The sequence below is a fragment of the Chiloscyllium punctatum genome, chromosome 39 (assembly GCF_047496795.1).
Source record: "Chiloscyllium punctatum isolate Juve2018m chromosome 39, sChiPun1.3, whole genome shotgun sequence".
Lineage (NCBI taxonomy): Eukaryota > Metazoa > Chordata > Chondrichthyes > Orectolobiformes > Hemiscylliidae > Chiloscyllium > Chiloscyllium punctatum.
The window spans coordinates 32,059,048-32,078,535 of NC_092777.1; the positions used below are offsets into that span (position 1 = coordinate 32,059,048).

Consider the following 19,488-nt stretch of genomic DNA (forward strand, 5'->3'; position numbering starts at 1 on the left):
TTGAGTTTCAGTGCTAGTATAATGTCAGGTATGTAGGCCTATGCTTCAATGCTTGGCAGACTGTATCAGACAACATGTTCTTCCGTCTACAGTGGGCAGCATACTCAAAGTGCTCTATCAAGCTCTGAGTACAAAACTCAGAACATCAGGTCCAGTATTAGATGTACTTATGCTTTTGAACTACATTTATTAAATACTTTTGACTATGCTCAGAAATACATTGAAAGCAATTTAAGATTACCAGCTGGACTTGCAGGATGGGAGGATTTGCATGTGCTCAAAGTTACACATATTCACACACAGGAGCATGGACAATAGGGGAAAGGATTATGGACAATACCGAAACCTGTTGTATTTTCCATGACAATTACAATTAGCTAAACTTCAAGTACATTTGAGGAAAATGGAGTTAGAAGAAAGACAATGAGAGAGGAAAGAGAAAGGGTGTGAGAAAGAGACAGAGAATAAAAAAGAGAGAGGAAGTTCTTAGCTGAGAAAAAAGAGAGAGGATTTGAACTTGAGAAGTTGTGACTCAGCCAGCAAAGCCAAGTTAACAAGGTGGAGCTTCAAAGAGAAGGTAGTGATACATATGGCTATTTCAAAACTCTGCCACGTTTTAATGAGAAACATATCAAAGACTTCTTTATTTCATTTGAAAATTTGCTCGGAACTTAGAGTGGTCCAAGGATTTGTTTGCAATGCTAGTTCTGACCAAACTGGTGGCAGAGCTAGTGAGGTATTTGCCGCGCTGTCAGATGAAGCATCAAGAGATGAGGAAGAAAGGGAGAGGTCAAATAGGCTATTATACTTGCTTATGTATTGGTACCAGAAGCGTATAGACAGCTGTTCAGAAACATAAAAAGGAATCAGGTCAGACATATGTTGAGTTCGAATGATTTAAAGACAGCCATTTTGTAGATTGGTGTGGGCCTTAAAATACATAGACCCATGAGGCTTTTCTAGAGATTATTCTGCTGGAGGAGTTTAAATATCATTTCAAGAGATGATAACACTTCACATGGATGAAAAAAAAGTTCAGGAAATGAGAAGGGAAGCAGAGTTAGCAGATGAATACACATTGGTACACAAAATCAGCTTCTGGCAAGAATTTTATCCTGCAAGGGATAAAAATTGGAAGAAGGGGAGATCCCACGCAACAAAACAAAGAGTAGAGATAATTAGTAATTGTTCACCACTGGTTAAGAAAGAAGCCCAAGAGGGTAAAAAGGAGGTCTAAGGCCTCCAGTATCTTTATTGTAATATAATAGAACACAGCAAATTACTGTGCTGATCTTTAAAGTAAGACACTGCGGGAAAAGATGTGGTAAAATAGGCTAAGCCAGCGGCATGTGTGAAAGTAGTAAAGGAAACGCAAAGAAAGGCTGAAGAGCTGCAGGAGAGTGCAGAGCCTCGGCAGGGGCTGGGTGTGGAATTAGTGCCTGATCTGAAAAAAAAATTCACCCCTGTAGGTAAAGTTTACTCAGAAAGAACAGGGGGAGATGAACAAGAAGTTATAATTCTGAGACATACAGTATCTAACCAGTTTCGCATAGAAAGAGATACACAAATTTGTTAACAAAAAGAGTGTTAATTTGTGGGAAGTTTGGACAGAAATTTCCCTTTTCCCAATATAAGATCAGGTTGGAGTGTCAACTCAAGAGTGGGGAAGTAACAGTGAAGTGATTGACAGAGTGACACTTCCAGGAATCCTGTTAGTTCTTAGCAATGATTTAGCAGCGTCCATGGAGGGAGTGATACCCCTTGTTGTGAAGAAGCCCAAGGAAGACTAGGAAACTGAGGAGTTCAAAGAAAAATACTCTGGTATTTTCCCAGACAATGTGGCAACTACATCCCACGATCACAAAGCACAGCACGAATCGAAAATTACAGAAAAATATGAAGGAGTCGACTTTCAGTTAGCGGCATACAGACAAATTCTTATCTCACACCTTTACATTGTCTGAGCTGAGATGTCACCTTTATTTCATAAAATCTTAAGTTATCTCGGGAATGTGATTTGAAAGAAATTCTGGGATTTACACATTAATGAATTGAAGCCTGAAATCCATTCTAAAAGATTAAAGACTTAACAGCAGTTTAGATTTGTTCAATATATCATATCAGTTGCATGACACTATGATCTTGTGCTATAAATTCTGTGTCTTATGATCCTGCCTTATTAGCTACCTGACGAAGGAGCAGTACTCCGAAAGCTAGTACTTCCAAATGAACCTATTAGACTATAACCTGGTGTCATTGATTTTTAACTTTATATAAGTTCAACATGACTTCTTAAAGCCAATGATACTGCATGGTTCAATAACTGATCTCGCAACCTTAACTACTTAATTTATGGGTACGTATAAACTCTCTATATTTCTGCCCCCACTTTATCATTGTATCCGTTACTTTATACTATCTCGATGTTTTCCTATGATTGGGACCACATATTTAATCAAAACATTTTTCTAATGGTGTGGCTTGCAAAGTAATGGAGTTTGATTACAAATACATTCCTCATGTCTCAATCGTAACATTACCAAAATGAAACACGTCACATTTTTTTGCACTGAACTTCATCTGCGATCTGTCTGTGCATTCAGTGAACTTGTCCATGCCCTTTTGAAGCATAATATGATGTTTTTCACGGCATTATTGCACATATCCAGGTGAATGGTACTTGAATCTGGATCTTTGGACACTTTCTGAATTAAACTGGATTTTTCAAAGAAATAAGGCAAATGATTTCATGTGGGCTGTATTCCACCTGTTGATTTTAGAAAGTCAAGTGACTTTGGAAAAAAAGGCAATCAAAACTTTTAGTGAGATAAGAGATGGAATTCTTCGTCCTTTCCTGCTGGAAAACTTGGTTGGAACAGACTTTGGTGGGGGGTGGTTTGTGATGGTTGCCTAGCAACCCTTTCTGTCCTGCTTTCTAAAAGGGAATCTGAAGAACAGTCTCCAAAGCTGTAAATAGTGTATTCCTCTTATTTGAAGTAATTTGGAAAATGATAATTTCTTTCCTAAATTTATTCAGTGAATATGCTGTGGTGTTGAACGTGGAGGAATCAGAGTTGGCCTGGAATGATTACTCATTCAGAGAGGCAGCAGAACAGAGCTGATGGGTCGAATGGCCGTCACCTGCACTTCTTTTATATATTCGAGCGAACAGTTCGAAAAGGACCGGGAGGGAAAATGGAAAGTTTACGTTTGTGATAGTTACAGAGAATAGCATTTTTGTCTTTTGTTCAATATTGTTTTCGTCAAGTGGAATATTATGACCTTTTCTTATTTCGCAATCCAGTCCTTTCCTTTCTCTCCATATGCCACCTCGTTATGTGATTCTCAGTCACCAATTGCCTGGGTCATTGTCGGGCAGCTCCACCCCCAGCCCCAGCCCCAGCCCCGGCCCCGATCTGCTTCCGGGACACAGGCCGCTCGGACCGGAAACGACTGTGGGAGTTAGCGGACACACCGGAAGCAATAGTTGCAAGGATGCAATGGAGGCTGAAAGTGGAACAGCGAAGGTACAAAAAAAAGGGGGCCGGGTCTTTAAAGTGGTTCTGATAATGTGTATTCGTGTCAGAGAGACCATGTTCATAATTCCTTCACCACCTTACAGCAGCCATTGACATTTTCAAAATGACAGAATTGCGTTTGCTAAACATACGCGTAGCATATCTCGTAAAGAAAATGGATGTTGATAATGACCTGGAAGATCAGCCTCTGATTTTTGAGAATTAAGTATTGACCTGAAACCGGGCAAGCTATTCCCACGACTGTCAGAGTATTTATGTCCAGCAGAGAGAGAAAGCATGTCGAAAAAGCGATACACCCGATATTGCTGGGCTTTCTCAGTCGTATAACACAAACAAATATTTCGATCCAACCAGTCCACGCCGACAATAATCCCAAACTAAACTAGTCCCACCTGCGTGCGCTTGGCCCATATCCCTCCAAAACCGTGACTCTTCAACAGTGAAGCAGTTTCTTTATTGATTGTTCAACTATGCAGTGTTTCCTGAATACTGACTGTCTGACAGTGTCGTGTTTTCTAAGTCTGGACTCTTCTATATTGCAGTTCTCCCTAAAGATTGAATTCCTAACAGTGCAGCATTAATTGCAAGGATGCCTGCCTTGAAGAAGTTTTCCTCCTCTCTCTACAAGAGTCTCAGGGAGTCCCTCTCCCACTGCAACTCCCAGGTCATTTCCTCTGCCCTGAAGCTCTTACTCCATGCTACTTTCTCCCCACCCTCCTCTAGCTTATCTCTCCACGCTTCAGGCTCTCTGCCTTTATTCCTGATGAAGGGCTTTTGCCCAAAACGTCAATTTTGCTGCTCCTCGGATGCTGCCTGAACTGCTGTGCTCTTCCATCACCACTAATCCAAAATCTGGTTTCCAGCATCTGCAGTCATTGTTTTAACAGTTCAGCAATCTCTCATTACACACTCTCTATCAATGAAGTGCTGTCTCAAATATGACTTTTCTTTTGTGTGGTGCTCTTTTTGTACTGACTTTCAGGCAGTTCTATTCTTACTCTGAGGGATATGGGCCAAACACAGGCAAATGGGACTAGTTTTTTGTGGGCCAAACACAGGCAAATGGGACTAGTTTTTTGGGAAACATGGTCGGCATGGACAAGTTGGACAGAAGGGTCTGTTTCCATGCTGTATGACTGTAACTATATAACATGTGTCCTCCAATCGTGTAGCACTTTTTCAGTATTAACTTTCTGACTGTGTTGCAGTGCCAGAGCACATACCCTTTGACAGTGCAGCACTTCTTCAATACTAACTCTCTGACCGAATCATACTCCTTTATTACTAACTGACTGACAGGCTGGCACTGACTCTGTTGCACTTGCCTCGATTTTTTTGTTCTCCTTTCAAGTGGGATTTTGTCCAGTGTCCTTCTCATTAAGCACTGAAATTATTCTTTTTTGAGTTACAACCAATATTGAAATTCACATTCAAGTAATGTTACTTGATTAAAACACTATTCCAAATTTTACAGATTTATTGTGAAAATGTACTGTAGATCTTGGAATAGAAGGAGGCAGTTTGAATCTTGAGACTGTTTGTTTACCTAATGACATCATTGTTGATCTATATCTTGTGTTCATTAATAAACTTTAGTTCCATTATTTTTGATATGCTTCCCTCACAAAAATGTATCCATCTCACTTTTGTCATGGTTAATTGACTCCTGATCCCACCAGCTTTTAGGACACTCAGGAACTAGGAGTCAGATCTAATATTTCCTTTAATGCCAAGAGTGCGCAACAGTGCAGTTGTTCTACTTCTCACCTATAGGCTTCTCCTTGAGAATACGAAATAAAGATATATTAGTTTTCAGAAATGCAAAAACACCTAGCACTGTCTCATCACTATTTCACTTGATCTACAACTTTTAATTTGTCAGGCAGTTAGAATGACGTTTGACTTCGATGAACAGAAAAGTATATGAAATATTGATATTGTTATCTTCGCTTCATATCACATTCCATTACATAATCACTGGCTCCATCACACTTCAGGGTGATTTCTGAAGCTGAATGAGTGGATGGATAATTTTCTTTCTGCTGGGGGGTGTAGAAGAAAGGGGTATAACTTGAAAAATAGAACCAGACCTTCAATAGTAAATTCACCATGTAGTGGTATTGGTATTGTGTCGCCTTAGTCTTATCAGACCATAGGGCTGCTCTCCCATTTGAGAGAAGTGACGTCACAGTGATTTAATCTGAGGGTCACCAGACCTCAGGCGAGGGAAGAGGTTAAGAAGGAGAGCCCTTCATGGTAACCTCAAACCAGTGATGGGAAATGAACCCACACTGTTGCCGTCACACTGTTGCCATCACACTGTTCTGCAAACCAATGATCCAGACAACTGAGCTAAACTGATTTCACCACGTATTACTATTACACCCAAGGGGTTGTTGAAATCTGAGAAGTGCTATGGTTCACTGGAGTTTTCAAGACTGAAATTTGTAGTTTTGTTTTGTCAAGATGGACATAAAGGAATGTCAAGGAAAAAAAAACAGATAAATTGAGTTGATGTACAGATCAGCTGTGATCTGCTGAATTGTGGAACAGGTTTGAGAAGTTGAATGACTGAACTCTGTTCCCTTGATTCTCTTCCCTTCAAATTGCTGGAAGTACAGGTGAGATCTTGCTCAGTGCCTATGACAGTGCTGTGCCCTGATGTTCTTAAACTCTAACGCTTCCACAAGATAAGAGTTCAAATTCAGAAGGGCAGCATGTTGTATACATTATGCTGATGGTTCCTCAAAGGAAAGTATTTACTCCGGTCCCCATGACATTTCACCGAAGGCAGTCTCTGGTGAAGGAGTAACTGCTTTGTCTATCTTGTGACAGGCTATCTTGTGTTACAGCGTAAGCTGCCAGAGGATGAGGAAGAAGAGGAGGAATACGTTCCATACGTTCCTGTCAAGCAGAGGAAACAACAGTTGGTGAGTGTTCAGTGGATTTGTGAGACTTGAGTCTGAGCAGAATAATTTCATGAAGCTTTACTTTCTCTTACTATTATGTGGTTTCTTTCTTATCATTCCAACTTCAACATTTTTTTGGTATGCTGAGGAGATAGCAATTTCCTCTAACAGCTATTGAAATTGAACCCTTTTGATCTGATAGCATACTGATGAAACTGTAAAACGAATTTTTCGAACCGTATACCCACTTTCAGGGCCAAGTAGATGAGGTGAGGAAATAGCCAAACAGCCACCAAATTCAAGATTATGTTGGAAAGCCCTGAAAACTTTCAGTTGCTAGAGGGAAAGGGCTAGGTAGAAATTAGAAATCACAGGAGATTTTACACAGAGGAGAGTCATTCGACCTGTTATGTCCGTGCCCCCTCTCTGTAAGAACAATTCAGCTGATCTCATTCCCTTACCCTATCCCCTGCCATTTTTTTTCCTCTTCAGATAGTTATCCACTTCCCTTATAAAAGCCATGACTTAATCTGCCTCCACCATACTCGTGGGCAGTATATTCCAGAATCTTACTACTTGCTGCTTAAAATAAAAATGTTTCCTTCATGTTGGCTTTTATATTTTCTTTCCACATTGTGTCTGTGTCCTCCAGTTTTCTCCCTATTGACTCTGCTGAAACCCCTTGTGATTTTGAACATTTCTATTAAATCTTCTCTCTAAATTCTTCATGGACACAAAGCTCAGGTTCTTCCTTCTATCCACATAATTGTACTGCCTTAACACACTTGGATGTGTTGCCAAATTCGGAATTAATTAGCAAATGTATAGAATTGGATCCTATTTACCAACCTCTCAGAGACAGGACCGGAAATGATATCATTGACCTCAATAAACCAAGATAGATAAATAGCATGCAGGGCAGAGTACTGGGGGATCATTGATGCTGTTGCCTAGCATGGTGACGAAACGTTTGAGAACAAACCTACAACCTAATTTACCTAATTATACTGTTAACCTCCCCAATACTGCACCCCTTTGAGAATTGTACCCTTCAGTTGTTTTGCCTAATCTTATCCTTTACCCAAATATATGATTAAATTTAAATTTAATCAACTACTTGTTTGTTCATTTCACATCTTGCCCCTGTCCTTTTAGACTCTATGATCTTCACAGTTATGCAGTACTTCCAAGCCTTCTGTAATGTGCAAAATTCAAACGTCTTCTTGGCACATCCAGTCTAGGTCATAAATATATATCAAGAAAAGGAATGCCCTGACTACTGAACCCTGGGAAATGTCATTCCTCCAAACTGAGGAGCAACTTTCTCTCCTTGCTGACAATATCCCTTTAATTCAAGGACTTTAATCTTACTGACAAAACTCTCATGTCTCTCATTGCTAACAATAGTCTGGTGATAATAACACTAGATTAATAATCTAGAGTATTTCAGTAATGCTGTGTGAATGTGTGTTCATATTGTGGTAACAGGGGTGATTTAAACCGATAAGTGAAGGATTCTGGAATAAGGTCGAAGGCTCAATAAGAATTATCGTGAGATTAATGGTTTGTTGTAAAGGTCCATCTTGTCCACTAGTGCTCTTCAAGTAGTGGAAGAAATCAATGTCCTTTCTCAGTCAAGCCTACATATGTACCTATATGGCAATATGGTTGACTTTGAACTGCCCTTGAAATGGCTGAGCAAGCAACTCAGTCGTTAACTGTTCATCTTTTCAGAAAAAAAATCAGAAGAGAATAAAACTGGAAGATTTGCCTGTCATTGACTTTGGCACCAGAAACAGTAAAGTACACATTTCTCGTCAACCTTATATTGCCCTCCAGACTAAATCCATCGACTTGTGTATTGCAAGGATCGTTTCACAAACTGGCCAAGAAACATTGTCATTATTCATTGAATACTATCATGCAGACTCAGTCCATCATTACCATTCCCAGCATGTGATGTCCCAATTATGGGGCAGTCCTAGCAGAGGGGGCAGTATGGAGATATAAGAGTCAGGAGAGAGTTATCTTGGGAGTCCAAAACATTTGGCTGTGGACCCCATGAAGTCTCATGGCTTCAGGTCAAACATGGCAAGGAAGTCTCTTGATTACCATCTGCGATTTTCCCTCAGCTAAGGAATTAGTAATCCTCTATGTTGACCGTCAACCAGAAGAAATATTGAAGGTGCTGAATGCAGTATGTGTGGTGATTAGGTGAGAATAACATCATATTTCAATATGATGTTCTTTAGTGTTGAATCGACTCTCACTGGGATCCTCTGGAAAATGGACACTAATATGTGTGGCTCTGAGCTCCAGTGAGTCAACAGGTTGTTGTCAGGAGAAACACACCTTCCTGTCAAACCATGTACACATTACATAGAATGGAACTTGGATCCACTGTGTGGAATGCTTGCCCTTGGCCATGGTACAACAAAGATTTACTGGGTTTAGAGAGTTCCACTGTGATGAAAGGTTGAGTAAATTTGAGTGATCTTGTTGAAACAAAGAATGTTTTGGTGGGTTGAGAGGTTGATTCTCCCGGCTGGGAAATCTAAAAAATGATTTGCTAAAAAGATTGCCATTCAAATCTAAATGTTAACTGCTTATCTCTCCACAGTTGCTGCCAACCGAGTGAGTTTCTCCAGCATTTTCTTGTCTTTACCTCCAATCTCCAGCATCCATAGCACTTTGCTTTTATTCTCAGACATTGGGACACAGTGAGGCAATAAAACTTTTCTTTACTTGAAGGTTATAAATCCTTGTCATTCTGTACCTCAGAGGGTTGTGGATACTTGTTCAGTGTATTCAAAGGGCCATGTAATCCACTTCTCTGATTTCTTACGTTGTTCTGTTCTTGGGTTTGTTTGTGTGCATATAGTGCAAGGAGGGCAACTTTGGTTTCTTGTTTAGTCTGTACTGTGATTGTTCCAAAATGTTGATCAATAGGTTTTTTTTTTGAATGACTTCTAAAGATTGCAGTGCAATGCTGAAGTGGGCTTTGTAATGTATAGATTTGAAATGAGTGATGGGAAAAGCCATTGGGTAAAATAGTCCCTGGAACAGGAATACCATGTGATGGTTTGACTCTGTTCCTTTCTGCTGGTTGGAAACTGATAGTTTTCTATGTGCAACCAGATGGAGAAGCTGGTGTGGATACGTAGGAAAGTTGCCCTGGATGATAATCAGGACAGTGACAGCGACCTCAAAGAGGATGATGGCGATGGCCCTCTGGGACCACGGTCCAATATCAGCCTGCTAGACCAACACCAGCAGTTGAAAGAGAAGGCAGAAGGTACAGCATTTCTATCCCACTAAACATGTCAAGCAGACTTTGGGAAATGTATATTCTGTCGGAGGAAGAGTTGGTCTCAATGATCAACTTGACATTCAGTCTTTTCATGCAATGTAAGAATTGGGCAGTTTAACGCTCAGTGTGATATGGGCCAGGCAGTCTTACAGTCAGCTTGGGCATTGGAGCAGTCTGTCACCAAACATGGGAGCTGGGGCAGTCGGATGTCCACGATGGGAGCTGGGGCAGTCCGATATTGTGTTTGATGTGAGAGAATGAACACTGACTGCAGGATATAGATGCACACAGTGCAGAGTCTCCACCAAGATAACTACCACTAAAAGTGCACTCATCCCATTTTCCTGCAGTTATCCATGTTGTTAAATGTTATCATAGAATGCCTATAGTGTGAAAGCGAGCCATTTGACCCATTAAGTCCACACTCACTCTCCCAGACCCACCTCATCCCTGTAACCCTCCATTTCTCATGGCAAACCCATCTGCACTTCCCTGGAAAGTTTGGTCAATTTAGCATGGCCAATCCACCCAACTTGCACATCTTTGGATGATGGGAAGAAAATAGAGCACCAAGAGGAAACACAAGCAGACATGAGGAGAATATGCAAACTCCACATAGGCAGTTGCTTGAGGGTGGAATTGAACACCGGTCACTGTGAGGCAGCAGTGCAAATCACTGAGACACTGTATTACCCTCTTTTTAAGGCAGTCAGGAATTGTTTCAAGTGCTCATCCAAATATTTTTTAGATATTCTAAAGTTTCTGGCCTCCATTACCTTCCTAGGCCATGCATTCCAGATTCATCTTCTGAACAAAAATGTTTCTTCCAAAAACCCCTCTGCATCTTCTGCCCCATCGCCTCGACTGATGCCTTCTCATGATTGATCCCTCAATCAAGAGAAACAGATGCTCTCTATTTACTCTGTGCATACTCCTCCTATATACCTCAATCATGTCCCAATGATATGGGGTAGCCTGACACTGAGTGTGGAATGTGAAACATCGCAATACTCAGCTTTTCAGTACAACACTGCACAGTATGGGGCACTTCAGTAGGGACTGTGGATAAGGGCCAATCTGAGACATTGCGGGATTTAGGCCAGTTTGATGTCAATAGTGGGATCTGTGGCAATCCAGCAAGAGCTATGGGTTATTTGGCTGTCTGTCACTGACTGTCGGGGTGGATGTAGTTTAAGAACAATTCAATGAGGGTAGCATTAAATTCACACTTTTTTTTCGTGATGTCGAAGGTTTTGAATCTGGACTGAAGATGCCTGCTCAAATTTCTGTTTTGCAGCACGTAAAGAATCTGCTAAAGAGAAACGATTAAAAGAGGAGGAGAAAATTCTGGAGAGTGTTGCTGAAGGCAGAGGTCAGTTTAATTGTTGTAACATTTGGAAAATGAATGTCTCACCAAATTAACACAATTGATTGTCTGTGTTAATGTTTATGTTCTTTCCACTCTTGACTCCATTTTCAGCAGTCTCCCTTGATTCCCACCTAGCTTCCATATCTCCCTATTTTCACCCTGCCTCCATCCAGTTCTGTTTCAAAAAAAAGTGGAATACTGAAGAGTTTGTGTCCCCTGGAGTTCTCCCGACAGACTCATGAAGCTCTGGAATTCCAGTTTGTTAAATCTTTTTCTCAAATGTAATGACAACAAACTGCATATAACTGACTGTAGAATGGAAACTTAAGGATGTTATCAAGATTCTTTGAGATTCATGCATGTTTGAAAATTCCAATTTTAGAGTAAATGTGAAATGCAAGAAAATGAGAGTCTGCCCTGCAGTCTGAGAGGTGGAAAAGGAAGACAAAGAATGTTGTCAGAATAAAACACTGAGAGAAACAGAGGGCTTTGAAAGGAATTATCACTCTACTCCTGAGCAGTCACCATTTTGCTTTAACCTAAAGTCTACAGACTAGAAGGTCTCATATCTATCTATACTGAGATAGTTAATGTCTGATTTAGGGAGGGCAAATTATCTGCTTGGTTTCTTGACCTTGAATGCCATCAGGTTTGCCCTGATGGAATTGTGTCTGATGTGTTGTGTTTGTGCAAGTGTCTGATGAGGATCTATTTCAGACTTACCATTGTTCTTAAATTGTTTAAAGTGTGTTCACTGCTGATTTGTGTGACCAGGATTTGGGAGACTTTTCATTTCTTCACTCGTGAGACATGGGCATTGCTGGCTGACCAGCACTTATTGCCTGACTCGAGTTGCTCTTGAGAAGGTGGTGGTGGGTTGTCTTCTCACAAGGCTAGTCAGGATGTCTGTTTTTGTGACTGTGCTAATTAGCACAGCAAGATAAACTAGAGCAAGGCCAGGCAGGGAAACTGTGAGCAAGCAGGTAGGTGCTAAGAAAGCACCTGAGGTGCTGCAAACTCAAGTTGATATCTTGTCTTCACTGCAGCCTTTTGATGCAAGTTGCTGGTGTGCCCTGAAATGCAAGTCAATGCTTCCACAGCCAGTGCATATTAACATGGCGATTAAGTTGAGATGAATTGGCAGCTGGCGAATATAAATGTCTATGAAGGAGAAGCGCGTTTGTTGATGTCCGAGACCACTGTTGAGATTTTGTTTGCTGATGTATAACATGGAGGTCATTCAGAGCAAGTGGCAAGCTGAATGCGCTAGATATATGGTCTGCTTTCCTGTCAAGTTTCTAGATGTTTAACTTGTTTGGCAAGATGAGAGCCTGAATGTTAGTAGATGTTAACACCAAAACACAAGGCATTTGACAATCAATAATGACCATTGATTGGTATCTCACACTGCCTAGTGAAAAGCTCACAACAGCACTTGTGGACAGCATTAAGGGTGAAGAGATCATCTTGACATTGTTTAACCTGATTCTGTTATACATGTTGCCAAATTACACAAACCCATATAAGGTTCTGCCTATCGTTTTTTTTTCAGTTTAGCAGTTTGTAATGATAACTTGCTGAAATTTTCATTCTCCAGTCAGTTGCGTACAGTTTGCATTTGAGAAGAGCTTTTCTTGAACCTTTCCAATCTTTCGATTAGCAATGAAACCAGCACTGAACATAGCAAAATGCCTCTCCCTCACCAAGACAACATGCATTATTAATATTACATCCTTGGACCAATCAGTCACACCTTCAGTTCAATGTTCTAACATTATATTTGCTTTTGTCACTGCCTGAGATGATGAAATTGCAATTTTATCCACCCAAAAGCTTCGGTCTCATTGATACTTTATTTTCTCAAGTATACTGCCTTTTAATAAGTAACTTATAATTTGTTTCTTCTACTAAATTCTGATATACGCATTTACTATAAGTTGCATTTTGCTTCTGTCATCCCATTGATTTAGCTTACCAATATTCCTTGGGAATGATTTTATGTTGATTAGCATCAATTAATTTGCCACATTTGCAATCTTGTGTAGATGGGACAATTTACCTGCTTCTAGAGACATTTTGCATCTTGTCAGTTAGTTTGTTATATGGAGTAGAACCTCTAATTTGTTCTTCTAATTCTGAAAGAATTGTTTGATAAGAAAGATTGTTTTTCCTTTTTGTAGACTCATATAATTATGTGATACATAGGGCCATTGAGCCTAGCATCCTGTGCTGCATCTTTTAAACAGCCACTGATTTCTTACCTCGCTCTTTTCCCTTAGTTCTGCAAAGTTTTCTAAGATATGTCCAATTCATTGTGAAAATGTATTTGTGAATCTGCTTCCATCCATTTTTAAGGCAGTGTAACTCACTGTAATAGATATATCCTTATCATATCTGTGGTTCTTTTGCTGATTTTTTTTTTCAGTCTTCTGGTTACTGGTCCTCTTGCCACTGAGAACATTTTTCTATTTTCCCCTGATCAAAATCCTACAATTTTGGATATAGCTGAGAATATCCCCATTTCCTTCCCTGCAAAGAAGACATTGTGGGGCGATAGCTCTGCTTGATGCACAGTTGCTGGGAATGTAAAAATGTACATTTGTTATAGATCATTCTTAGGCTTCAGCTTCTGGAGAACTCGCTTGACCACCAATGCTTTTTTAAAAAAAATGTCTCGACATAATCCTACCACAGCAAATCATGCGTTACATTGCTGAAAGGGAGACATTGTTTAATGACAGCTTGCCAATGTTTTCATTTCTTTTGTAGCATTGATGTCTGTGAAGGAAATGGCCAAGGGCATAACCTATGATGACCCAATCAAAACCAGGTAGGCATTCTGTGCTTCCTGATTTGAATTCTACTGTTAATTCTTGCATTGTTAAGAATCTGTAAAATTGTGAAAAATGGTATTTTGCACAGAAGTGGATTAAGTTATAAATTTAATATTTGACATAAATTAAATCTGAGATTACATAATACGAAGAAAATGAACCAATAAGCAAATAGAAGCGCATTTTGTTAGTGAGTTTTAGAAGATGAAGATAAGCAAAGATTAATTAAGGAAAAAGTTAATTGACAAATTTAGGGGGTTGTCACTGATGTCTATGTGAATTTTGAGAAAGTGATGCTAATGTATCGGATAATATACTTGTTAAAAACTGCCTCTGCATTCTTCCCCTAATTCCGCACCATGCTATCCAATCTAGCAGGTCCACCCAACCTGGAGCCTGCTAAACTGCAATTTTCCTCCCCAGTTGTAGTGGGTATGCTCTCCTTGCCCACTTGTTGGAACCGAATCCAGTGGTTTGGCTATTGCTCAGCTTGCTTTACATCCAGCAGGTATGCCCACTCCACTCTTTTAAATGCATTATTCAGCTTCCTCAAACTCAACACTTGTGTCCTAGACTAAAGGCAAGATATGATACTGCTGCTATGGTCCATCTGTAGTCATGTGTATCCATATCATATGATTGCAGAAATGACCAGGTCACTCTTGGCATATTAGAGCAAGTTGCAGCAATTATACTAACAATGTAGACCTACTTCGTTGAACAAACACTTGTGGTGACAGCCCCAAAAGCATCTGTCCACAAAAGATAACTGAACTAGTGAAAGGATAGCAATAGATTGTTCTTCAGAAATTCTAAGTGAACTGAAATTATTGTCATAGGGATATTACAGTCAAACCTTAATTGTTTTGTTTCTTTTGACATCGTGCTCAGCAGAGTGGATTCATTTCCTCCTTTCCACACCTTCATTTATATAATTTTGATGTCTTTATTTCTACTTTCTTACCATTAGGGCTGTATTTGTCTTTTGCTGTGGGTACCCTCACCATCTCTTTAACTTGCTTCTTCTCCCTCTTTGTTATCTGCATAAAGAATAACATTTTCCAATCCCTTTCAGTTGTGAAGAAGAGTCATATTGAACTCTAATTGGTAACTCTCTTTCTGCTGTCAGGTGCTGCCAGAACTGCTGAGATTCTCCAGCATTTTCTGTTTTTATTTCAGATTTCCAACGTACACAGTACTTTTTATTTGAGTACAAGTTAATCCGGTTGTCTCCAGGATATATGAAATGGAGTGCCTGAGTAATTCAGGACCCTTTTATTACAAACTTTGGTTGTTAATTCAGCTCAAATGAAAGAGGTGCAGCACTCCTATTTTAGCCAGCTATATGCAGACCACTTCTGCAGCTCTATATTCTACTTGCAAGATGATGAACCTTAGATATGTTCTCTGCATTAGCCTGACCCTGGGATAAACTTCCAAGGTCTGCTCTAGGCTGTTTTTCCTCTCTAACCTCAATCCCCTACATCACTGCCTTGCATCCCACCCTTGCCTTTGCCCTCTTCAAAGACCGCTTGTTTCCTTACCCTTCCCTCACATCCCAGCTTATGCTTGCCTCCTTGTCCCTTCCCTTTCTTTCCCCTTCTCTTGTTTCCTCCTCCTCGGTTTAGTGAAAAACAAATCATGTTCTACTAATCCTTTAGAGCTCATTGGGGGAGCAACAAGTGAGCAAGGGTGACTAACAAATTGAACCTGTAGATATGGTGTTATTGGATTTCCAAAAGGCATTTGACACAATGCTACATCAAGGGTTACTACTCAAAGTAATGGCTCATATTATGGGAGGTTACATTTATATTTCCTCTCAGGATGACGAATGTTGTTGGCAATGCCAGCATACATTATCTATCCCAGTTGCTCTGGATAAAGATGATGGTGAGCATCATTCTTGAACTGCTGCAGATATGTGTATACACATAGGGCTGTTAAGAAGGACGTTTCAGGATTCTGACCTCCATAATAGTGAAGGAAGACAATATAGTTACAAGTTAGGATGATGTCACGTGGACCACTACTTAGATGCAGTGAAGTTCTCATCCATCTGCTGCCCTGTCCTTCTAGGTTGTCGAGGTTGTGGGTTTGAATTTGCTTTTGAAAGAGGTTTTTTGAGTTGGGCAATGCATCTTGGGGATGGCAGCCACTGCTGCTGTTGTGCACTGGTAGTGATGGGAGTGAATGTTGAATGTGATGGATGAGATAACAAACAAATTGAAGGAAAATATCAAGAATTACATTTGGAACACATTTTCCCATTCATAAACCAACAGAAACATTTGATTCATTAAGTCAGTTTGAAGAAGAATACAACTTGAATGTTTTACTAGCATTTTGTGTTTTTCTCACATTTCCAGCATTTGCAGTATGTTGCTTTTTTTTAAAACTCAGTGAGTCATGAGGCTGTATAGATTTGAATACTCAAGAAATTTCATCACAATCCTATGTTTCCTTCTTAATGGTGTCACTGCTCTTGCAAACTTTGGAACAGCTTCTTTAAAATCCTGATTGAGTCTGTGTGATTACATCCGTATTGTTAACAGTTTAAAGGAAAATGGTGAAAGGATTGGTATGTTGCAAGTGATAGATGGGTAATTAATCAAGTGGGCAATTTGTCCTGCATGGTATTTTTGAGTGTTCTTGGAGCTGCAGCCGTCTAGGCCCGTGAGAGTATTTGAACGGATAAAGGATGGGATAGCTGGAATAAGATCACTGCAATGAAAGGCGAGGAGAGTTTTTTTCTGCAGATGATTATATTTGCATGAAGTTGATGAAAAGGAGACTATTGACCTCCATGACTTTATTTTGGGCAATTGCACTGACATGATGTTTTTAATGGAACTGTGTAGGAGGTATAGTTAGTAAGTTTGCAGATGACACCAAAATTGGAGGTGTAGTGGACAGTGAAGAAAGTTGCATCAGAATGCAATGGGATTTTGATCAGATGGGCCAATGGGCTGAGAATAGCAGACAGAGTTTAATTTTAATGAATATAAGGTGCTGCATTATAGAATGACAAATCAGGGCGCAGCTTATTCACTTAATGATAAGGTCCTGGGGAGCGTTGCTGACCAAAGAGACCTTGGAGTGCAGGCTTATAGTTCCTTGAAAGTGGAGGTGCAGGTAGATAGGATAATAGTATGATTGCCTTCATTGGTCAGAGCATTGAGTGTAGGAGTTGAGAGGTCATGTTGCGGCTGTACAGGACATTGATTAGGCCACTTTTAGAGTAATTTGTGCAAACTGATCTCCATATAGGAATGATGTTGCTTAACTTGAAAGGGTTCAGAAAAGATTTACAAGAGTGTTCCAGAGTTGGAGGATTTAGCTATAGGGAGAGGCTGAATCGGCTGGGACTGTTTTCTCTGCAGCATCAGAGGCTGAGGGTTGACCTTATAGAGGTTTGTAAAATCATGAGGGGCATGGATAGTGTAAATGGACAAGGTTTTTTCCCTGGGGTGGCGGAGTCCAGAACTAGAGGGCATAGCTTTAGAGTGAGAGGAAAAAGATATAAAAGGGGCAACTTTTTCACGCAGGGGGTTGTGCGTGTTGGAATGAGCTACCAGAGGCAGTGGTGGAGGCTGGTACAATTCCAACATTTAAAAGGTATTCTCTGCTGTACATCTCCATAACTGTAATTTTGAATTGTGTGATGATTAGTCTGCTCCTAAGCCAGCAAAGTAAACAGCTTGTGAGGCTTTGAGCTTTTTTTTCAAGTTGGAATTGCAGAATGGGTAGGGTCAAGCTCCCACAGAACCAAGATTTTTAGTTTTAGCTTTCAGTCTCAGTTGCCGCTGGGGTTGTGATGCTGGATGTGGAAGCTGTTTTTTGCTTTGTGTGATACAGCTAAAAGCTTGGGTTCTCTTGCTGCTTGAATGACGCATGAGACCATCTGTTTTCCTGAATTTGCCTTTGCCAAGGGTGTGTTTGTGGGATGTTACTATATTAGAACAGTTACTGGTAAGTAGTTCAATAATGTTTTATTATGTTAAGTTTTCCAATAAAGCTATTATTCCAATTTCTTCTTTCTTTGTTGGCTTTTAACTTAATGTATGAATGAAGCGTATTTTGCTTCAAAACTGGTGGTTTGATCAGTCAAAATGCATTTGGACTTGCCTTTAAAATGAGAAAATGTTTGGGCCTAGGCTTTCATCTTAATGTTTTGAGGGGGTTTGGTCTGATCCAAGCAATTGGCAATGTCAAAATTCCTTCCTTAATTGAGTATATGCTTAGTGAAGTGCCTTAAGATGTTTTTCTTTGTTATTATTGCAGCTTTAAGGGGAAAATCTGAACCACACTAAAAGGGACAATGTTAAGGTACGAGAGAGATTGGAGCATTTGTTTTATATTACTCCAACATAAAGCCACATTAATAATAGTTCTTATAGTTGGAATATTTTGGTTTCACGATTCTTTACAATAACAATTTATCCTCAGAGTCTTTAGTAGTTTGTAAAGGATTCTGAATTGCACAGCTGTTTTTTTCCAGCATGGTAGGAGTCCAGAGCGCACTGCCAGGGGTGGTGGTGGAGGCAGAAAAAGGATATTCTATTCAGATATGACAGGGTGGTTAAGGGACTTCAAGATAAGCACACAAATATTGCAAGGGATGGAAGGATACGCACCACGTGCAGGCAGAAGGGGCTACTTTAATTTGGCATCATGCTCATTGCAACATTGTGGGCCAATGGGCCCATTCCTATGCTGTGCAGTTCTGTGTTTCAATTTCAAATGCACAGAATTGCATTTGAGTTTGAATGATTGAATTGCCTAATGCAGGCATTGTCACCATTAATGTTGGTATTTCTTTGCAGCTGGAACCCACCACGGTATATACGCAACATGCCCGAAGCCCGCAACGAGCGTGTGCGGAAGAAATATCACATCCTGGTGGAGGGGGAGGGCCTGCCTTGTCCTGTCAAACATTTCAGGGAAATGAAGTTTCCACCAGGTAAGAGTAATTGAAACATTGAGGTGTGGACACTGGGATTGGACTTGGCAGGAAGACGGTTAGAGCTTGAGGTGGAGATCAGGGACTAAGTCTTGCTTTAGGAGAACAGCAGACATTGAGGGGAAAATAGCTCAGTCGCTGATGGAGCAGTGAATATGAGCTAAGCAAGGACTGGCAACTAAGAGTTTTACCACCTCAGGATTCCTGCAAGCTACCTTGTCAATAAAGTTTTTTTTTAAACCACGTAGTCACTATTGTAAGGCAGGCAATGTACACATAGCATAAGATGTATACAAATAATAATCTATAGTCATAAGGTTTAAAAAGTTATGTTTTGGACACAATGTAGGGGTTATGTAATCTGTTCTACAGTTTGCCTATTGCAAACTTTGAGTGTTTTGATTAGAACAAAGGTGGTTGGTGATTAAATGGGACCCAAATTGTCTTTGAGTCATAGAGATGGAAACAGACTCTTCAGTCCAACTCATCCATGCCAACCAGATATTGTAACCTACTTGGAAGAAGGTGTTACTCTGTGAGACAGTGGCAGCAGTCTTCGAGCTA

The 19,488-nt window shown here is 40.2% G+C and overlaps 1 protein-coding gene across 1 annotated transcript in view; it reads left to right on the forward strand.

Annotated features, from left to right (window-relative positions):
* The first annotated feature begins 3,415 nt into the window (after nt 1-3,415).
* The window catches only part of ddx41 (DEAD-box helicase 41), a 44,801-nt gene continuing 28,728 nt past the window's right edge, over nt 3,416-19,488 (forward strand). The window contains exons 1-6 of the mRNA XM_072558406.1: nt 3,416-3,527; nt 6,392-6,469; nt 9,587-9,743; nt 11,056-11,130; nt 13,897-13,957; nt 18,788-18,924. Of these exons, the coding sequence (XP_072414507.1) occupies nt 3,501-3,527; nt 6,392-6,469; nt 9,587-9,743; nt 11,056-11,130; nt 13,897-13,957; nt 18,788-18,924 (535 nt within the window). The 5' untranslated portion in view covers nt 3,416-3,500. The remainder of the gene's footprint in view (nt 3,528-6,391; nt 6,470-9,586; nt 9,744-11,055; nt 11,131-13,896; nt 13,958-18,787; nt 18,925-19,488) is intronic.